At 39.5% G+C, this 20,465-nt stretch overlaps 1 protein-coding gene across 1 annotated transcript in view; it reads right to left on the reverse strand.

Moving 5' to 3' along the window:
• PLXDC2 (plexin domain containing 2) overlaps positions 1 to 20,465 on the reverse strand; it is a 286,298-nt gene that overhangs the window by 39,124 nt on the left and 226,709 nt on the right. The window contains exons 8-9 of the mRNA XM_082498988.1: positions 20,245 to 20,340; positions 19,244 to 19,325 (exon numbers count right to left, since the gene is read on the reverse strand). Of these exons, the coding sequence (XP_082355114.1) occupies positions 19,244 to 19,325; positions 20,245 to 20,340 (178 nt within the window). The remainder of the gene's footprint in view (positions 1 to 19,243; positions 19,326 to 20,244; positions 20,341 to 20,465) is intronic.

Below are 20,465 nucleotides of genomic sequence, written 5' to 3' on the forward strand. Positions count from 1 at the left end.
CATAATGGAAAATTATCAGGAAGGAAAGGGACAAAGTCTGGATGGAAAAATCTTTTCACAAGGTTGAGCTGGTATAAAACAATCAAGAGCATTAAAATGCAGAACACAGGTCCTACAAACCAACTATTCCCTAGGTTTTTTGTTGTTGTTGTTGTTGTTGTTGTTTTTTTTCCCCAGGATATCTGTAACAGCATATGAAGAATGGATTTTCGGGAACTGAAGGTCATTCCAGAAATCTGAAACGATTTCTTAAATACCATGTAATTACTCAGCTCAGTTAAAATGTTTATTAACTCCTCTAAATAAAAGGTTAAACTGGAAAATTAAATAGAAAATTGAACAGACAGAAATCTTTTCTGCTTTTAACCACTAAGGAAGGCCCATCACATTAGGAAAAGATTAAGACATTTGCTAGGTTGTTTGAATTACTAAAAAAAATATAGACTATTCTGAAGTGGAATTTCTTTCCAAGCTGAGGGACATAGGAAGTAAAATATAAAAATAAACATATATATAAAAAATATATTAAAAAAAATAATACTGGAAGCTTTGAACTTTTTGTTTTTCCAGCTGAAAAAAACCCTAATCATAGAGCGATTTGTGGAGTAAAAAAGCACTATCTTTGTGCTCGGTCTGGCTTTGCCTTCCTTTACTACAGAACAGGCTCCATTTTGGTTCCTTCATCCTTCGAATGCCACTTTCTTGTCACACTGTGCTGTCTGGGAAAAGACTGTATTTTCCTCCCTTTGTTATCTTCCACTTTCCCTTGTCACAAAGGCAGAACTGTATCACAATTTGAAGTCCTTATAAAGTTCACGTGAAGCATCACTGTGAGTGACCGTGGTATGAATTTGTAAGGTATTTGAATGGTATTTGTGCTTAGCATCTAGCTCAATGTACCTAATCATATATATGAATTCGAGCATAAATGTGTTTTCCATATTTATCCTTTACTTAACCATATTGCTTAATTAAACTGTACTGAATTGTTAGAAGAGGATTTGCTCATAAGGTGAGAATAGCTAAGATTTTAAACATGCAGCACTACAAACAGCCTGTACTATTTTAATGTTTATGAAAAATTCAAATATAATTACTAAGGCATAGTTAATACTTGATGCAAGCTATCTGCGTCGGCAGCACTGAATTCCATCACTGTCTTAACATTGCTTGCTTCTCAAAATTTCCAGCATTCAGGCGACGATAGGGAAGATCAGAGGGTGGCACAAATTTCAGCAGGCAATCTACAACCTGATGATGGTTCTCCAGTTTTGTGGGATGGAAAGTTTGGAAAAATATAGCTACATGTTCTGTAAAGTACTCCTGCAATATCACGTAAAGAGAAAATTGAAAAGATGTGTTAAAAAAAAGTTGTTATTTTACAGTAAAAGAGATTGAGCATGAGTAAGACTCGATATTTGTAGCTCTGACACAACATGTGAATAGGCACTAGGAAATAAGGATTCCCATGGGGAATTCTTGCGGTTGGAAGAGCCTAAGAATAAAAGTGGGCTACATGAGGTTTTATTTCCAATTCAACTAGAAAGAAAGAAAAAAATCCTAGTTAAAGTGAGACTTGGCAGAGTTCTGATTAAAGAAGAATAGGAGGATATTTTCTATAATCTTAATGTCAGTTAAAACAACAAAGGAAACATGCTGAAAAGCAGATAAAGAATAAAAAAGAAGCTTTTGCTAAAGGCTCTGCTTTGAATAACTAGAAGGAAAAAGAAAGAGGAGGACCCTACAGTCAAATCTATGAGATTGTGGTACCAGAGTTTCCAACAGAATCAGCAGAAAATAACAACCAAACATGTTCTGTGGGAAGGAGCCACACTGAAATTAGTCTCTGATACTGGATTACACTCTTCACTGCCTTTGACTTTGTGCATTTATACCTGCACAAAGCGAGCATAAAGAGCTAATGACAACAGAAGTTAGCTATTCTGATCTGTTGGCATTGCTACCTGTTTTGCAGACAACAAATCACTCAGGGGTGGAGGCAAAGAGCTCTGAAGCCCTATTGAGTGTACTTCATACTCTTGTTGATGATCCCAAATAGCACAATTAACCCATCTTTCTCACCTTTACATGATTGTCTGAACTATCTTCTATCTTTGAGTATTCAAAATGATCTCTTCAATTTTAGGGTGGATGCTCCCATGATCTTACACTTTTCTTTTCCCCAATATTACATGTTAAATTTCCTTCTGGATAAATAAATAAAAGTGAGTGGCCAGCTGTATTTTGAAAACTACTTTATAAGGCTTTACTCTGACAACCTCAGAAATAGAGTTAGCCTTACATACCCATTGCTTTGTCTCTTGGTTTTAAAATAAAAATATGAAGGTCACCTTTGGAGAAAATATTTCCTTTTCCACTCTAGAGATGAGAAAATAGAGCACAGGAAACATGAAATGATTCAGCTGAGATACCACAGAATTCCATAACAAAACCTAGCGTCAAGCCCAGATTTTCTGAAAACCAGACAAGCACACACCAATTCATCTCTCCTGTGCTTCCCTTAGTACTCTCAGACATATGAATTGTAGAACTGGGAACGATATGGAAGAACATCAGGTCTCGAGTGGCATGCACCAAGGCACAGAGCTCATTCACACGTTGGCCAAGCTCCCTTTTTTATTCATGTACTTTTACTGGGATTTTGCTCCTTTATAAAAAAAACACTGATAACGTTAACAAGTAGTAGAGTCTTTGGGACAGGATAAAAGTGGCCTGGTGCCTAGAGATAGTACGAAATGGGGCTGTTCACCTTTCTGTTATCACATGTGAATCCCCAGCAATCGTGCAATACATAACATGGCAGTTTCAGTACCAGTGGGCATCAGCATCTGAGCTGCCAGAAAGAGAAGTGCAGAGATGTATTGGTTAGGGTAGGTTACTGCTCCTGTTATATCTCATTTGCAAATCTAAAAAGAGTAAGAAGTCAAAGGAAGCAGGAGCTGTGACAGCAAAAGGAGGCCTAATGTGCTAAACTGACTCTACATAAACCAATGTTTACACGCTTATAAAGGTATGCCAACAAGTCAGGAGACAATTCTGCACAAAGAACATAGAGTTTTGAAACTGCATATTCATACTACTGCATTTGTGGAAAGTACGGATGAATTAGGGTTAAGAAAAACACCTGCTGTGAAGGCTCAGTGAATTCTTCAGCTAGAGAGCAAAAGAAAGGAAGGACACGAATCATCCTGTAACTGGTTATGTTCAAAGAATCTTAAAGTTCAGAAAGTTGTTTCCCAAATTAGTATTCTACTTGCATCTCATCTTTTATCTAAAACTGTGTCAAATTCTGAAGTTAACATTCAGCAAGAACAGTCTGCAAAACAGATTACCAAAGAATAACAGAACAGTTGGGGCTCATCAGTTTCTTCATTAATTGTACATATTAATATTTGTTGTGATATTCGGTGGGAAGCAAGTGGTTTCATTAATGCTATATAATAATGCAGATATTGGAAGAGTTAATAGACCTGAATGGAAGGGGAACTAAAGATGTAATGGTGCACAAAAAAGCCTTGATATTTAGGAAAAATATTGAGAAAACTTCATTTATTTCCCTGAAATTGGGAATACCTCCTACAGAGAAATGTTACAGAGTCCCCACTGTTTAGTCTACTGGAAAGACTGATAAAGTATATATCCTATAAAGAATCAGTAGACTATGTTGAGAAATTGAAGAGTTTGCCTTAGCAGGTCTTAATCTCAGATTATCCAAATTTTATGAAGAGACATGCAGATTTCAGATTTGTCTAAATAAAAATTTCTGGCAACATTACATAGGAGTATGTGTATAGCAATACGTAAAATTTAAAATCTTATGCTAACAAAAAGAGACTTTTTATTTATGGCCCTTCCTTAAAGGAAGGCTAGGAGACAAATATGATTTCAGTGATGCTCAAGTTATATTGAGGAGTACAACCATAAGAGGTTAGCACTTCTGGAAGGCAGTTAAGGCTATCGTGATCATTCTGGCTGTTTCTATACTAGTAAAATAAACAAGCCCAGAAATGTTCCTTGGCACTGAAGACTGCTGGCACAGAATGGCCTATGCTTGAACAAGCAAACTCTCTCAACCTTGAAAAGAAGGAGGCTGCACATAAACTGCCAACTGGAAATAATCCCTGGAGCAGTCCAATTCCTGCACCATGCCTGGGAACTGTTCTGGACGGTGCTCCTGGGCATGGGCTGAAATCACATCAGGGAACATCATAACTATTTAATGGCACAGACAATTGTTTTCCAATGCCCAGGAAGCTTTCCAGGCTCTGTTTAATTTGCAAGTAATTCTATGTCAAAAAATATTTGGTATGGGAAGATGAACTACAGCTGTACAAGTCACTGTTTTGTATGACCGCTGAACTGACCATTAAACAAATCTGACTGGGACTGCCATTCTGCATTATATTTCAGTGAAACAAAAAAGTAAAGAAAAAGAAAATTTCATATAGTGCAAAACCTTTCCATTAAAAAGATCTCAATTTACTCCATTAAAAAATAGTTGATTTATTTAATTCCTTGTTTCATTTATTTCCCTTGTAATGAAAGCAGAGGAAACAAAGATCGAGAGCCACAAAACTGGTGGAAGACAGATTTCTCCATAGCAATGCAGTGGGTTGGATGCTTATATGAAGGGAAGAAAACTAATGCTTCCACAAAAGTACATTAACATTCATCCTATAGAGTATCTTAGTCAGGTGTGATAACCTGGGCTGCCTGTCTCCACAGACGTGTCCTGAACTTCTGTCCTCAACTTGGAGGTCTTCTGAAATGCTTTGTTATCATTTTCTCTTCTTTCACTTTTTATAAACACTTGGAATAAAGAAAGAAAGGGGCAGCTAAGAAAATTATTATCTAGCCCAACAATTCAGGATACAATGGGGATGTAGCATCTGGGTTCTGTAATATACTGTCATGAACATTTGAATGTTTGATAAAAGATACACAGCAACTCATTTCTCAGAACACTCCGTTTTCTGACAGTCAAGGAAGGAGTCAGGAACTACAAATTAAATTCATCTCATACACTAAAGGGAAGGAGTCTGATACCTTGTTCCTCATTAAATTAATGTTCTGCCAAGAGGGCCTATTAGACAAAATGCACCTACTGCACAATCATTATTTTTGCTAATCCATAAATGAAACTTTTTCTGTAACTGAATTTATCCAGCAAATAGTCTTGAAGTCGTAAAGCTTGGGTTGGTCAAATTTGTCTATTTTCTAACACATCATTGTTGGAAAAGAAAAAAAATCTCAAGTTGTCCAGCTGTTGTAAGCAGTAAAGTTGATTTATTTCAGTTCATTGGAAAAGAAGGTAAGATAAACTGCAAAACATGCATAAAAACATTACAAAACGAGGAACTATGGGTAACAGAACTAACCTGTTTCAGTACTAACCTACCTTTTATGATTAAGAATTCAGTTAGGACTACAAAACTGAATTCATTTCATTAGCAGTACTTTGCTTATTTATATATTTGGCTCATAAGCTAGGAGAACTGCAGTTGTAGGGCCCAGCTGCTCTCTTTAGAAACTACGCACCTACTTATCTTTTCTTTTATTTTTTTCCCTTAGCTTCCATATTAGAAATTTGAAGCAGTTTTCCCTCCAAAATCAAAACTCCTTATGTCTTGCCGCACTTGATTTCAGGAGTAGTGACCATGAACTATTTAAAAATTCAATATTTTCATTAGGGGAAGAGACCAGTCACCTTACTTCTAACTCTTCTAGTAGCATAGGAATAGTAGTTAGCATAAAATAATATAAAAAACTATATATGATAGTCAATAGCAAGAGAACTGGATAAAAATATCAGTAGTTAAGCAAATAAAGGTAACTCTTCCAGACAAATTAGCGCTAGTTAGGTTAGGGAAAAGTTAGCAAATTCCAGAGGTGTGAAAAAGAGATGAGTTGGGACTTAACACACACAAGAAGTGGAAGAAACAGCCTTAATGCCAAGAAGACAACCTAAACAGGGTAAAAATTGTGCTGTAGACAAGATGATATGTTGATATCTGATTATTTTAGGTTAAGATATGTTATAGTGAGGCAACCAAAAAAGGAGTTTGAGACCCTGACTGCATTCCTCTGTCTTTGAACCTCTGCTCATACGGAGGAGGTTCGTATCTGCAGATGTCAAAACCTTCTTGAATCTCTGTCTCTGAATTCAGGTAAAGTAGGTAAAATTTCTGCCTTACCTGGTAATTTCCCTCTCAATCTTTTTGAAGTAATCTTTACTCTTGTGTTTAAGTAACTATCTTATTTTTTCTATTTGTTCTTGTTTCTGTTCTGTGTTCACCTAATCATCATCTACCTATATTTCATGTTACTGTCCCATGCAAATTAAGTTCCTGTTTTGCATTATACTTTATTAACGCAGCGTAATGCATAAGCATGTTGTTAAGAAGAAATCTTTTCATTTATTAACAGTAAAGCCTGTTTTCTTTGACCTGTGTTCCTTGCACTCTTCTGATTATCATAGAATCATAGAATGGTTTAGGTTGGAAAGGACCTTGAAGATCACCTAGCCATAGACAGGGACACCTCCCACTAGACCAGGTTGCCCAAGGCCACATCCAGCCTGGCCTTGAACACCTCCAGGGATGGGGCCTCAACAACCTCTCTGGGCAACCTGTTCCAGTGCCTTACCACCCTCAAAGTGAAAAAATTCTCTCTTCCAGTTTAAAGCCATTCCCCCTTGTCCTATCACTACATGCCCGAGTAAAAAGTCCTTCCCCAGCTCTCCTGTAGGCCCCCTTTAGGTACTGGAAGGTCGCAATGAGATCTCACGGGAGCCTCCTCTTCTCCAGGCTGAACAACCCCAACTCTCTCAGCCTCTCCTCATAGGATCATCCTTGTGGCTCTCCTCTGGACACGCTCCAGCAGGTCCATGTCCTTCTTATGTTGGGGACTCGGGGCTCCAGAGCTGGATGCAGTACTCCAGGTGGGGTCTCACGAGAGTGGAGAAGAGGGGCAGAATCACCTCCTTTGACCTGCTGGCCACACTTCTTTTGATGCAGCCCAGGATATGATTGGCCTTCTGGGCTGCGATCGCACATTGCTGGCTCATGCTGAGCTTCTCGTCAGTCAGCACCCCCAGGTCCTTCTCCTCAGGGCTGCTCTCCAGCCATTCCCCAACGAGCCTGTATTTGTGCTTGGGGTTGCCCTGACCCAGATGTAGGACCTTGCACTTGGCCTTGTTGAACTGCATGAGGTTGGCTTGGGCCCACCTCTGCAGCCTGTCCAGGTCCCTCTGGATGGCATCCCTCCCCTCCAGCGCGTCTACCTCACCAAACAGCTTGGTATCATCGGCAAACTTGCTGAGGGTGCACTCGACCCCACTGTCCATGTTGCTGACAAAGATGTTGAACAGTACAGGTCCCAGTACCGACCCCTGAGGAACACCACTCATCACTGCTCTCCACTTGGACATCGAGCCATTGATCGCAACTCTTTGAGTGTGACCGCCAAGCCATTTCTGTATCCACCAAGTGGTCCATTTGTCAAATGCATGTTTCTTCAATTTAGAGACCAGGATATCGTGTGGGACAGCGTCAAACACTTTGCACAAGTCCAGGTAGATGACATCTGTTGATCTTCCCTTGTCCACTGCCGCTGTAATCCCTTTGAAGGCCACCAAATTTGTCAGGCATGACTTGCCCTTGGTGAAGCCATGCTGGCTGTCACCAATTAAAGTCTAATAGTTACATTAGACCACCGTTTCTTTGGGAATCAGCTAGGCTACAACCCCTGGTATAGAAACTCAGTCCTGAGAAAGCCCATCACATGGCGTAAAACAATGACCAGAATTCTGAGTCAAGTTTCTTAAAATGTCTAGGATACATACAAATTGCATTCAGAGACATCCGTCTGTGGACCCCTTTCACTGTGTGTCACCTTCACCAGTGAAACAGGAACACGTTTGAATCCAAACATTCTGGTAGTAGCTATCAATGTAAGAAATGAACAAGCAAAAATGAAACCAAACAGAGAAGAATTTGGGGCTGCTGTGTGACTGACCGTGGTGCAGGTCTGCCAGCAAATAACTGTTTAATCCCAGAGTGAATGCTTGTTTAATAGAGCAGAGCAATACCCACTATTATGGCTACAGCACTCAGGATAAACAGTACAGAATTAAGTTTGAACTGAAATCCGTTGTGATTGCAAAGATTTACGGCTGGCACAGAAGTTGCACTTCTGGATATAAATGGTTTATCAAAGACTGGGTGGAGTTTTGTCTTACTGTTCTAATGCAATAAATGAAGAAGAAAACCTCACTAGTATGTAAAAGAATTGCAAAAGAAGTTTCTACAGAACAGAGCTGTGCTGCCTATGTAGTGTTTTATCACTATGGTATCGTAGGTGCATCTGTGAAATTAAACATGGAAATTAAACACAGATTTTGTGATCTTCCAAATGAATTGGCAAAAGTAAATATTCTCAAAGGTATAAATGATGGCAGGATGTCTACTTATGCTCTCTCAATGGGATTTAAGTGCTTAACTGTCCTCGGTATCTTTGATAACTACTTCTTACATTTATAATAAAAGATTTTAGGAATGTGATATATTTGATAAACCTACATGAGACAGACTTTGCATTAAGGTCTTAAAACAGTCCAGACAGTGGTCCTTTTTGTCTTGACCGTTATATCTATGTCTTGGCCAAGCTGTGTTGCAAAACTGGATACTACAGAAACCTGAAGAGTGGATAATGAACAGAGTTTTTAGGCTTCAGAAGACACAGCAGCATCTCTGGCAAGGCAACCAGTAGCTAGCGAAACCAATCTCAAATTTTGAAAGGCAAAAATTATATGGTAAGAAACACAAGCATACAATATCAGTAGTGTGAGTGATGTGGCTTAAATAAATCACTGTGTTTATATCTAGAGCAAGAAACTTCAAAATGCTTCCCAGTCTTCAGGTCCAGGATTTCATAGAAAATATTTTAACAGAAAGATTAGGATTTCAGAGTAATGAGAATTATAGCAATCTTCTGCCCATTTTCTAGAAATAATTTTAAGTTCTGTAACCCAGCCTTGCATTTCTTAAAAATCTGCTTCAGTTACGAGCATAACTATCGTCATGTTGTTCTGATTTACTCAGGAAAACAAAGCAAGGCATACAGATGTAAAAGCGTGTGACTAATGTTGTGGCTGTAAGAAAACTGGCTAGTTTGTATATGAAAGCAGAATTCAAATTCAGTTGGGTAGATATCAAATCTATTAATGGTAGGATAGGGACAGTTTTATTCTCTAGCTTGAGGCTGCTGAGAACATCAATGAACAGAAAGGAGGACACTGGAGAAGAACATGTGGAGAAAGGAAACTTGAGGAATGAAGCTCACAGAACAAAGTTCTACTTCTGCAGGAAAAAGCTCAGGTGTTTGCCCTGAAAAAGTATTCCACACGGCTCTCAGGCGGTTTGTGTCCATTTTAATATACCAGCTTTGAACCAGGCAAGGGGATGTTTCAACTCTACAGGGTCCCACACAGTATGTAGGGGACTGGCTGGTCTTACTCTGACACCTCCTAGGCGTCTGAGAGCTACTGCATCTTCACTAGAGTTCTGTTCGGAGACTGAACTTTTTAGGTTTATTTGTATTAATCACAGGAATCCTTCCAGACAATCTGTGCTCAAGGGGAAGTACAGAAATTCCACAATAATTCCATGGAATCCAGCTACTAACAAATTCCACAAACTTATCAAAAAATGTAGAAAGGCTATTTATCTGCTATTTATCCATGTATCAATCTCAGCAAAAAGCTCATCTGGCTGCAGGCTAACTTCCCATAAAAACATGTTAAGAGCTCAGGATCATCTACATTCCATAGCAGTACTTTAAAAGGTACTGCTATGTATGTTTTACTGATATGTACATCTTCACCGTTACGTATTTTTAAATATACCTTCAGGCTCACTGAAGCTTACGCTGTCTTCTAAACAGAACTGCCATCCCACTTGAGAAGATCTATTACTATGATCTTGTGAGGCTTCTTTCAGCAAACAGTACCATCACTGGGCTCACTCTGGTTTGAGAAAATGCTTTGTTTATTAAGTACTTTGGTGGCACTTTCTTTTCTTGCTTTACTCTCATCAGGCTCACCATGCATACAAAATTCTCAATTATTGAATGCTAATTTCCTAACAGTTTCTTGCAGTTCATGCGTTCAAATTAGCTTGTCAAATTAAGAGCGAGCAGCTTGGAAGCGATTTGAAGAAGTTGGGTGTGGAGCAATTTTCTGCTCAATAAAGTATAGATCTAGTTACCATATCATTCTTATCAGCAATGTATCAGGGCTGACAAATTCACACATTCATTCTTGATACATTTGTTGCACTTGATTAAAAAGATCGATTGCTGTCTCAACACAACTTTTAAACCAGAAGCAAAATATGCTGCGCTTAAATCAGAGCAAACGCTGACAAAGGGCCAGAATTTCTACTTCTCAGATTTTCAATATGATTGCTCCATAATTGGCAAAGAAATAGTATAGAAGTTAGAAAAATAGTATTGACATTACTTTTCATTTATCACAGGGTAAGTTTGATCTAATTCAACAATCTGCTTGTTAAGACCCAGGTGTTAGGACTCTGCCATGTTTTCATATAAAACCACTCCAGCATAAAGAACTGCTGTAGTGGAATACAAATTCTAGAGACTGTCAGAACCTGGGCACGTTTCTTTCACTTTGCCTGAAGCAGCAGTCTGATCAGCAAATTCATGGAGTTATACACATTGATAGAACAGAATATATTTTACAGAATACACTCTAGCCCTTCTAAAGCATTTAAAATGAGATTTTTCTTGTCATTTGTATATGAATCTATTAGACTGATTGGATTATATATGCTCCCTCTGGTGGTTTACTTAATCCATACAAATGCCTCATTTTTTTTTTTTTTTATATTTTATTTTGTAATTCAATGGCTAAGATACTGTGGCCAATTTTGTAATAACAGCACACTACTCTTAAGACTGTTGGGATAAAAACAGCCTGAGTATAAATTAGCAAGTCTTCCTCCCATCTTTTAATTTGGAATTGAAATATGTAATATCCCTAAAGCAAACAATCAAGGAAATTAAGCCCTAAAACAGTTAAAACTAGGAAGTATTTAAAAGTGAGCAATTGAACCAATCTAGTGGCCTTCTATGATGGAGTGACTACATCAGTGGACAAGGGAAGAGCTATGGATGTCATCTATCTGGACTTCTGTAAGGCCTTTGACAAGGTCCCCCTACAACATCCTTCTCTCTAAATTGGAGAGGTATGGATTTGATAGGTGGACTGTTTGGTGGATGAGGAATTGGTTGGATGGTCACATTTAGAGGGTAGTGGTAACATCTTAATATCCAGATGGAGATCAGTGACAAGTGGTGTCCCTCAGGGATCTGTACCGAGACCAGTACTGTTTATTATCTTCATCAATGACATAGACAGTGGAATCAAGTGACTGCAAGTTAGTGGATGACACCAAGCTGAGTGGTGCGGTTGACATGCCTGAGGGACAGGATACCATACAGAGGGACCTGGACAAGCTCGAGAAGTGGGCCCACGTGAACCTTATAAGGTTCAGGAAGGCCAAGTGCAAGGTCCTGCACCTGGGTCAGGGCAACCCCCAGTATCAATACAGGTTGGGAGAAGAAGTGATTGAGAGCAGCCCTGCCAAGGACTTGGGGGTACACGTGGATGAAAAGCTGGACATGAGCTGACAATGTGTGCTTACAGCCCAGAAGGCCAACTGCATCCTGGGCTGCATCAAACGAAGTGAGGCCAACAAGTTGAGGGAGGTGATTCTGCCCCTCTGCTCCGCTCTTCTGAGACCCCACCTGGAGTACTGCCTCCAGCTCTGGAGTCCCCAACATAAGAAGGACATGGACCTGCTGGAGAGAGTCCAGAGGAGAGCCACGAGGATGATCAGAGGGCTGGAGCACCTCTCCCCTCTGAGGACAGGCTGAAAGAGTTGAGGTTGTTCAGCTGGAGAAGACTCCTCGGAGACCTTATTGCAGCCTTTCAGTACTTAAAGGGGGCCTACAGGAAAGATGGGGACAGACTTTTTAGCAGGGCCTTTTGCAATAGGACAAGGGGTAATGGCTTTAAACTAAAAGAGGGTAGATTTAGACTAGATATAAGGAAGAATTTTTTTATAATGAGGGTGATGAGATGCTGGCACGGGTTGCCAGAGAGGTGGTAGCTGCCCCATCCCTGGAAACATTCAAGGTCAGGTTGGATGGGGCTCTGAGCAACCTGATCTAGTTGAAGTCCCTGCTTATTGCAGGGGGGTTAGACTAGATGACTTTTAAAGGTCCCCTACAACCCCAAATGTTCTATGATTCTGTGAATAAAGATTGAGCTCTACAAATGGCTGCTTATGAACGTAGGGACAGGACTTAAAAATATTTTCAGGCTCACAAGCTAAAACTCCCTTCCTTGCACTGTGCTAAGTGTTTTGCCACCTTGCACTGCAATGCCCGAGTTTGTTACCTCACCCATTAAACCAACAGTAACTTCAGTTATATGCCTTATTGTAAATTCTTTGCATAAGAACTTCCAGAGCTTTTGAGGAGTGGATTTATAACATCTGAGTTAAAACCATCTAAATTTCAAGATTTTTTTTTTTTACTTTTTTTTTTTTTTTTTTTAAGGACTTCACAGTTTTGGTAAAATGTGCTGAAGGGCTTAGACCAAAGGATGTCACAACAGGAGATGCTCACTACATGTTCACTGCACAATTAGGCTAATGTATCTGCACTCTCAGCTAATGAGTATTTTTGGTCCTGATCTCATTCATTGCCTTTCCCTGTTCCGTAATGGAATCTACAACATTTTTTATGTTGTCAACTATAAAATAAAAGATGAGGAAAATGTAGATACCCAACTGTAAGCTATGTGTGGAGGAAACCCCTGTGTTTCTTATTTGGATTTAATAATTTTCTTTTGTAAATCAGGGGTTTTATGGAGTCAGATAGTATGATATTTATTTTTGTGCTTTTTTTTGGTAATTCTGTATGGGTAGTGCTTTGCTCAGCCAATAAATATTTTAGATTACATAAGACTGTTACTTATACTACAATATTCGATTCAACACAGTTTTTATGAAAATAGGTCTCGTCAGGTGAGACATAGAGAACAATAAACAAAGAAAAACCCTAACCCTTTTCCTCCTCCTGATATTAAAAGTTTCCAGATGTAAACTCAGATTTGAAAGTTAACTAAACGTGTTTCCAATTTCTTTCTAAAGGAAGAATAAACAAATAAGACATTTCAAGTTTGCCCAGAAGTTCAGAAGACAAATAATAGGTAACCATTTTTTATCTCAATTACCATAAGGGCACCGTGGAAAACTGTCACTTCATATTTCAACTGTAAAATGTTTTCTTACGAACTGCAAGTGCCTAAAGATTTTCCCTTCTGCGCTTTCCAGCTAATCAGCATGGAATGCAAACCAACTTGTTTCTTTTTTACCTGTTTAGATGGGAATGGTGATTATCATAATAAAAGATTAGAAGTATCAACACTTAAATTGCATTATTGCTACTATTCCCAGACACATTCCTGATTTCTCACTTTGTTCAGAACACGTTCCATAAAAACCAGCTATAACCTTTTCATTTACACAACTAGTGCTGTAGCTGGCATGTGGGGTTAAGCATTGAAACGAAATGTATCACAAATGGGATTCTTTCATCTTTTTGGCTCAGGATTGTTCTAAGACTACAAGGAGCTTTGGGAGCTGCTCACACACATGGGCAGAATAACTCTGCCTAGGGTGCATGGAGTGTCCTGGCTTATCACTACACAGAAAGTCCAACAGGGGACTTTGTGCGGCCTGTTCCAGGGCACTTTTCAAACTGAGGGTTTGCACTCCATGGGTCAATAGCATACACTGGTATGATTTCAAACCAGATTATTCAATGGATAGTCTGGAAAACAGAGATTCTTAAAGATAAAAGTGCATTTTAGCACATAAATTGAGCAAGACCTTTTTGTGAACCAGGTTACCCAACGCTGAATCTCTCTTCTCTTGTAGACCCGGGAAAGCCCTCCGCAGGGCTACCTGGACAGCAGTGGTGGGAGTGGAGCCCCTGAGTCTCCAGGCAACCAGTGCTTGGGGGTAGTGGATCTGCTCTGAGCTGGAGCCATGCCCAGGCTATGAGTGTCAGTGCTCAGGCTTAAACACCTGGACATCATCTTCAGGGGTGACTTTGGTTCAGAGGACCCCCATTCCTTTACCTCCTGTGCCTCAGGGTATACTCTGATCATTGTGAGACTGTTGTTGTGTAAAGGGCAGTGTCACTCATAATGAGTAGAGGAGCTTCATGACGCTCAGGGACTCACTGCTGAACCCTGCTTAGACTCAGGCAGTTGGTATTACCTCAGACAAAGTGTTTGGGCCTTAGAGACCTTTTTGGTCTTAGATACGTAAGTCCAGTTTGGTGAAAAGGTACTTTTAATACTGTTCTCTTATTCTGCATAACTCCTCTTGAAAACCTAAGTGAGTCAGCCAGCAAAACGCCCTTGTAGATCTAGCTGTTAGGCTTTTGGGTGCCCTTGGCGTAAGGCAGCTACTTCTGAGGATTTAAAATTTGCATATAGGTACCAAGAGTGACAGCTGAATAAAACTATAATCTAAACTGTACACAGCTCTCGCTGTTAATTCTTCAGAGTACTCAGTTTCTCATCTCCAGTGTTAGAATGACAGTACCAAGGACTGGTAAGAAGGACCAGTTGCAAGGACTGGGAGAAGCTTTCATCCTACGTTAATGAACTGAACCATGAGACACAGTCAAAACCTGAGTCTCCAGCATGCACCGATTGCAAGAGTGTGCTCTTTGTCTGCTTATTTCTGAACTCACTGAAATATCAGTATCACTTCACTGCTGAAATATGAAACTTTCCTGAAGTTCATCAAAACAAAACCATCAATATCTACAGAGTCTGAATATACATCTTTTCAAAACTTTGTATAAAGGTGTTTTTTTAAAATTCCTTGATCACTTAACCATCATAGTTCCATTCTATTTCAGTGTCAACTCATTTAAAGTTAATAAACACAATTTATTTCTTGGGCAATTAACTTCAAATATTTCGAAGGGAACTCACTGTTTCAGTAATGCCAGCAAGTTCTACAAATTGAACCTGTAATATAACAGCAAAGTTGCCTTAAAGATTCCAAAAACTTTCCTAGAAAATGACATCTCTTACATGCAGGCCATACCAAGTGCCTTGAGTATCTCAACATTTTCAGAAACATGAAAAGATGATATAAACAGATCTAACATTAGTGAATTCTCCCGGTCTTTACATGCTAGGAAGTCAGAGATAATGAAGAGCAAATAATCCCAGTTTCAGCCACGGGTGACTACTATGACACAGATAATAATTGTTTCTGGCATTTTATAGACACGAGTTCCTGTGTAGGAGAAAGTTAGGATATTATCATCTTACCTTACATATTTATAGTTAGTCTCTTTTACTTATGGAACAGTTTTACTTATGGAACCATTATGGAACATACATAGTTTAAAAATAAATTAGCTCCTAGGGGGATCCTCCATCTGCTGAAGGCAGAATAAAATGACGTGCCTTTGCTTTAGTCACGATGAAACTGTATGACATATGTCATATTGGATTTCAGAGTGGATAGTTTGATGATCCCTTATGAAAAGGGAAACGATGATTTAAGCTTGTAGAGAGTGACAGGAATAGAGGATTTTGCTCTGAATCACCTCCAAGAAGAACCTGACTCTCCAAAGATTGCAGAGTTTGCACAACAGCTGGGCTGAAGTTGCAGGTGGGAAACAACCCTCTGTTGTAAAATAGTTATTTTCATTCCAACACAGATTGCCCACATGGGGGAGTACAGTTATTCTGCAATGGTTCTTCTGGTCAATTTTCCTTGTGCAGTTACAGGTTTTATATACACTTTCTGTTTTTCCAACAACTGTACTTTGTTGTGTGAATGATTCAATATATGGTTTAAATTTTATGCACGGAAAAAAAATATGCAAGATGCTGTTCTCAGTAGTAACGTTGCTCTGGCTAAATGGGGTCGTAATTTGTTGAGGAAAAAGGGTTGTAGAATCGGTATAGAGTTTTGTTTCTCGCTGGATACATGTTTGCTTGTTACCCACGTGGAAGTCTGTCTGCTCTGGGAGATCTCACTTTAGGCTACCAAAGTGCTTCTGCGGCTCCACAGGAGGAACATCACTGTCTGTTACAGCCATAGCTGACCCTCACTGCTCCCTAACAGCAGACAGGCATTCTCCCTCAGCAGAAATCCGAGCATTAGATCAGTCGGTAAATTTTTGCCACGCTGGAAACCTGTCACTATCAAGTTCGAAGCCTTCTTCAGGCTTTTGCAGCAAAGGCTAATTGCCTTTCCCACCCTGGGCTTTGCCTACAGCCAAGAGAGACAGCTTTTGGTTTCTCACCTCCCAGACCAGTGGGTCCAGTCAGCTTTACAACCCAGAAGCGACCCAGGCATTCCTCCCACGCATCTGCTTCTGCTTACTTCAAAACCCCCCATGAGCAGTCATTTGAGAGTGGACTGTAAATATGAATTTTCTTTGTACTCTAGGCACTTTCGAAATGTCTAAGTTAATACTTCGTGTAATTCTTTGCTCTTGTTTTTCCAAGCAGATTTTATTCTGCTGCAGCGGAGCAATGTATATCACAAGAGGAGATAGAAGTCTAGGTTGATTGACAAGGCTGGTGACTGAAGAGCAGTGACACACAGAATAAGCTGGAGCACTGTGATGAAAGAACTCACAACTTTCCATCCTTTATGATTTATCCTTTATCCTGGTTAAAACCAGGATACTTAGGTTTTCTTGTTGAGCAAGTGCTTCTTTATCACACGCAAAAAGAATATTGTAACACAGCAAGTTTTTTTTTGAGGGGAGCAAAACCACAATGAGGTACTGAAGTAAATGATTCTGAGTACTCTCCTGTGATCCAGACATCTCTGCTCAGAATGGAATAAGGCTTTTTTTTGTGTGTGTCTCCCTAAAATGAATAACCGTGCTGAGGAACAGCAAGGTAAAAGAAGACAGGCAGGGGACTAGAAGGCAGGTGAGAGTATCCAGAACTAGTAGGGAGCAGAAAATTGTCAATGCTGAGACAGGAAGGAGTCCTGATCACAATGATCCTGCAGCGTAACGTACCCTAACTAAATACATGCTCAGTCTTCGCATTTTGGAAAGCAAGTTGCTTCTTTTCACAAAATACGTATCCACTTATTATGTCAGATCTACTTCTCTGTAGAACTGAACTGGTTAAAATAAGCTGCTCGTTTCAGAAGCTGGAGGAGAAAGGGCAAGAAAGGCAATGAGGCCCGAGGCAGCCATCACCACCCAAACCAGGTTTCTGGAGAGGATAAGAATTAAAAAAATAAGGTGTAAAATCTAGTATAAAATTAAGATGTTCAGGGGAGTGGGCCATATCCTCGGAGGTTTTCAAGACCCGGCTGAACAAAGTCATGAACAAATCGGTCTGATCTCACAACTGGCCCTGCTCTGAGCAGGAGGTTAGACTAGATGACCTGTAGTGGATCCTTCCATTTTGAACGATTTTACGATTCTATACACAATACTCCATTTGCTTAAACCTGGCTGAATACCACTCACCTTTATAGATAGAAATTGGATGGTACGACTGTTTTTAAACTACTGAAATTCCTGTGTAGAGGCATATACTTAGTTTGCTTTTCTGGATCCATCCTTTTTTAAAGGAATCTACTCCAGTTCCTGCTTTTGCTGCTAGTCAAACAATGTCCAAAACCAGCCTGCATGAAGTGACGGTCTCTCTACTGTCAGTAATGGGCTAATTAACAGCAATAAAACTGTTCAGTCTATCTGCTGCAGCTTGTCAAAAGCACAACCGTGCTGCAGCGTGGAGCCAGCTGATTTTGGGAAAAAGTGCAGGACTGCCTCACAGTAGGTTCATCTTTGATTGCAGTGTGATCTTCACAAGCAAAATGAAAAGGATTTTTTTCATGCAAACTTTAATTGAATAGAAATTGGTGTGTTGAGACTGTACATTTTTCAGCAGTAAATTACACCTTACCAGTTGCGAAGGGGCAGCCACAAATTCACCTAAATACATGGAAGGGAACAGTGCAACTAGATGCCTGATATTGCTTCCTGCTAAAGGTGAAGGATAAAACTCTCTTTGTTCTGCATAGTGAATTTGTGCCTCAGTGAGCGAAACAGATTTTCCAGCAATTCCAGAACTCGGGAAACTCAGTTCTTTAGAAACTACAGAGCAAAACAAAAGATCTCAAGGCTTGCCTGTTCTTCACGGAGGTCTGAACTCTACCATCTCTTCAAATCTTGAGAAACCATGCTAAAAGTGACCTAATTCTGTACCATGTTAATTAGCTATTTATCAGTTCTTCAGCATGGTATCAAATTATTACACTGTTTTAGACTGCTAATAGCATTTTATCCTTTCTTTATGCATCCATTTTATACATAAGATTTCCAAAATGAATCACGAGAGTTGAAAAACACAACAACAAGAAATATCCATTATGATACTGCATTTTGTGTCACAGAACTGGTGTTAAATTCTCGCTATGAGGGTCCATGAAGGTCACCGAGAAAAGAACTTTTTGGAAACGCTACAGGGGCTGAGTTTCCATTTTGCTGTCTCTGCTCCAAGCTGCTCCACAGAGTCTAAATCGCTCCTGCTACTGACTTGACTGTCATCACCAATGTGGCAGTGAGAGGCTGAGGAGAACCAACAAGCCCACTAAATATGAGAGGTTAAAAGAGAAAAGGCTCTGAGTCTTTGGATGTGTTTGTCTCCCTACTGTTAAAAGAACAGGCATGTCTTTTATAGTTACATTACCATCCCACATCTCCATGTGGCTAAATTATTTTTGATGAAGCCAAGGATGTAGCCAGAAGATATGAATTTTATTATGATTTCTACTTCTCGTTCTCCTTCAAAAGGATTTTAAAGTAGGGTTAAGGAAATACGAACAAGGGCTTAAGTGCCAAAACAACTGTTTTGACCATTCTTGCCTAATTTCCTTGCTGAAGTGAAATGGTACAATGATGTGTTGCTAGTGATCGCAACAGGTGTATGTTCATGGGAATGCATGTATATAAGACCTAAATACAACAACCCAATATGCTAAATAACCTATGGGCAATGGTTTTGGATATCCTTTGGGCACAGCTGCACACCCACGCAAGAAAGAAAAAGATTTTTCTTTACCTTTGGAGTTTACTGCACCAGCTGCAGTTGAAACCAATCTGGGCAGTGACACAGGGACCACAGCTGGTAAACTGGAGGCAAGCTGGGACGGAGGTAAACAAACACAAAGTATTGCATTAGACTCACAAATAATTCTCACAAAAAGCACAAAAGAAGGATACATCTTTTGATAATCTATATTCAGGGACTCCACAGGTTCACGTGTGTCCAAAATAAGACACTAAACCCAGACTATTACAATGCATTGCACAACCTTATGCACAGAGGTACATTTTATCTGTAGGATTTCATTTGTAGTCCATTTGTAAACGTAATCCCACCTCCACATCTGTTCATTCAGCTTCATTTCTATATTTTTATCTTTTTGCTTATATTAATTATTTCCTTAAATCTCTTTCTTCCCTGGCTCCAGTGCTCTTGATGTTGCTAACATTCAGACATATGCAGATAATAAGACTGGCAGGCAAGTGTGAAAGAACAATAATTGGATTAGAAAAAAGAAAAATAGCCGTTTCCATTTTTTCACAGTAGTACAGCTGGCAGTTTAAACCCAGAGATTTCTAAACAATGTAGTTTTACCTTGGACAAAAGAGGCAGATGAACTGCAAAATGTGTTTGGGGATATTCCTTTGCAATGTGATGCACAGTACACAGAAGATCTTGTGCTTGCCTTGCAAGCATGAAAACTGTCTTTTTTTTTTTTTTCCTCGAGGAAACAAATTTAAAGTCAATATAATCGTTCTTCTGAAAAAATGATTTGGCACAGTTTTCATTCAAAGTCTACTGGGAGCTATATACCTATAAACTAACTTGAGATACATGAGGATGCACTGGATAATACATCATCCACCTGGGAATAAATCTGAGAGAGGATAAATGAATCTGTCCACGATTCCAAGTCCACAGATGAAACAAAACATTTAAAATTGTGTATGTGTTGCTGGAAGGGGGAGGCGGACGCTTCCCAGATCTGGCTTCTGCTCATGTTACGTTTTACTTACTCGGAAGAGGTATCATTTCAACAGCTGAGAGATTGGTAATCTTTGACATCTGTAGCTCCACCCTGTGGTACTCATAAATTGTTCTTCTACGGACATCTACCAGGAAAGAAATATAAAAACATTTTCACACTTTACTATTTTGCAGTCTGTAGATTGTGAAAAATAGTTGATGTAATGAATGCTCACTGTTCCTTAGGTGCACACATGACACCATTTTTCCT

The sequence above is a fragment of the Vanellus vanellus genome (assembly GCF_965231255.1).
Source record: "Vanellus vanellus genome assembly, chromosome: 2".
In the NCBI taxonomy this organism is placed as follows: domain Eukaryota; kingdom Metazoa; phylum Chordata; class Aves; order Charadriiformes; family Charadriidae; genus Vanellus; species Vanellus vanellus.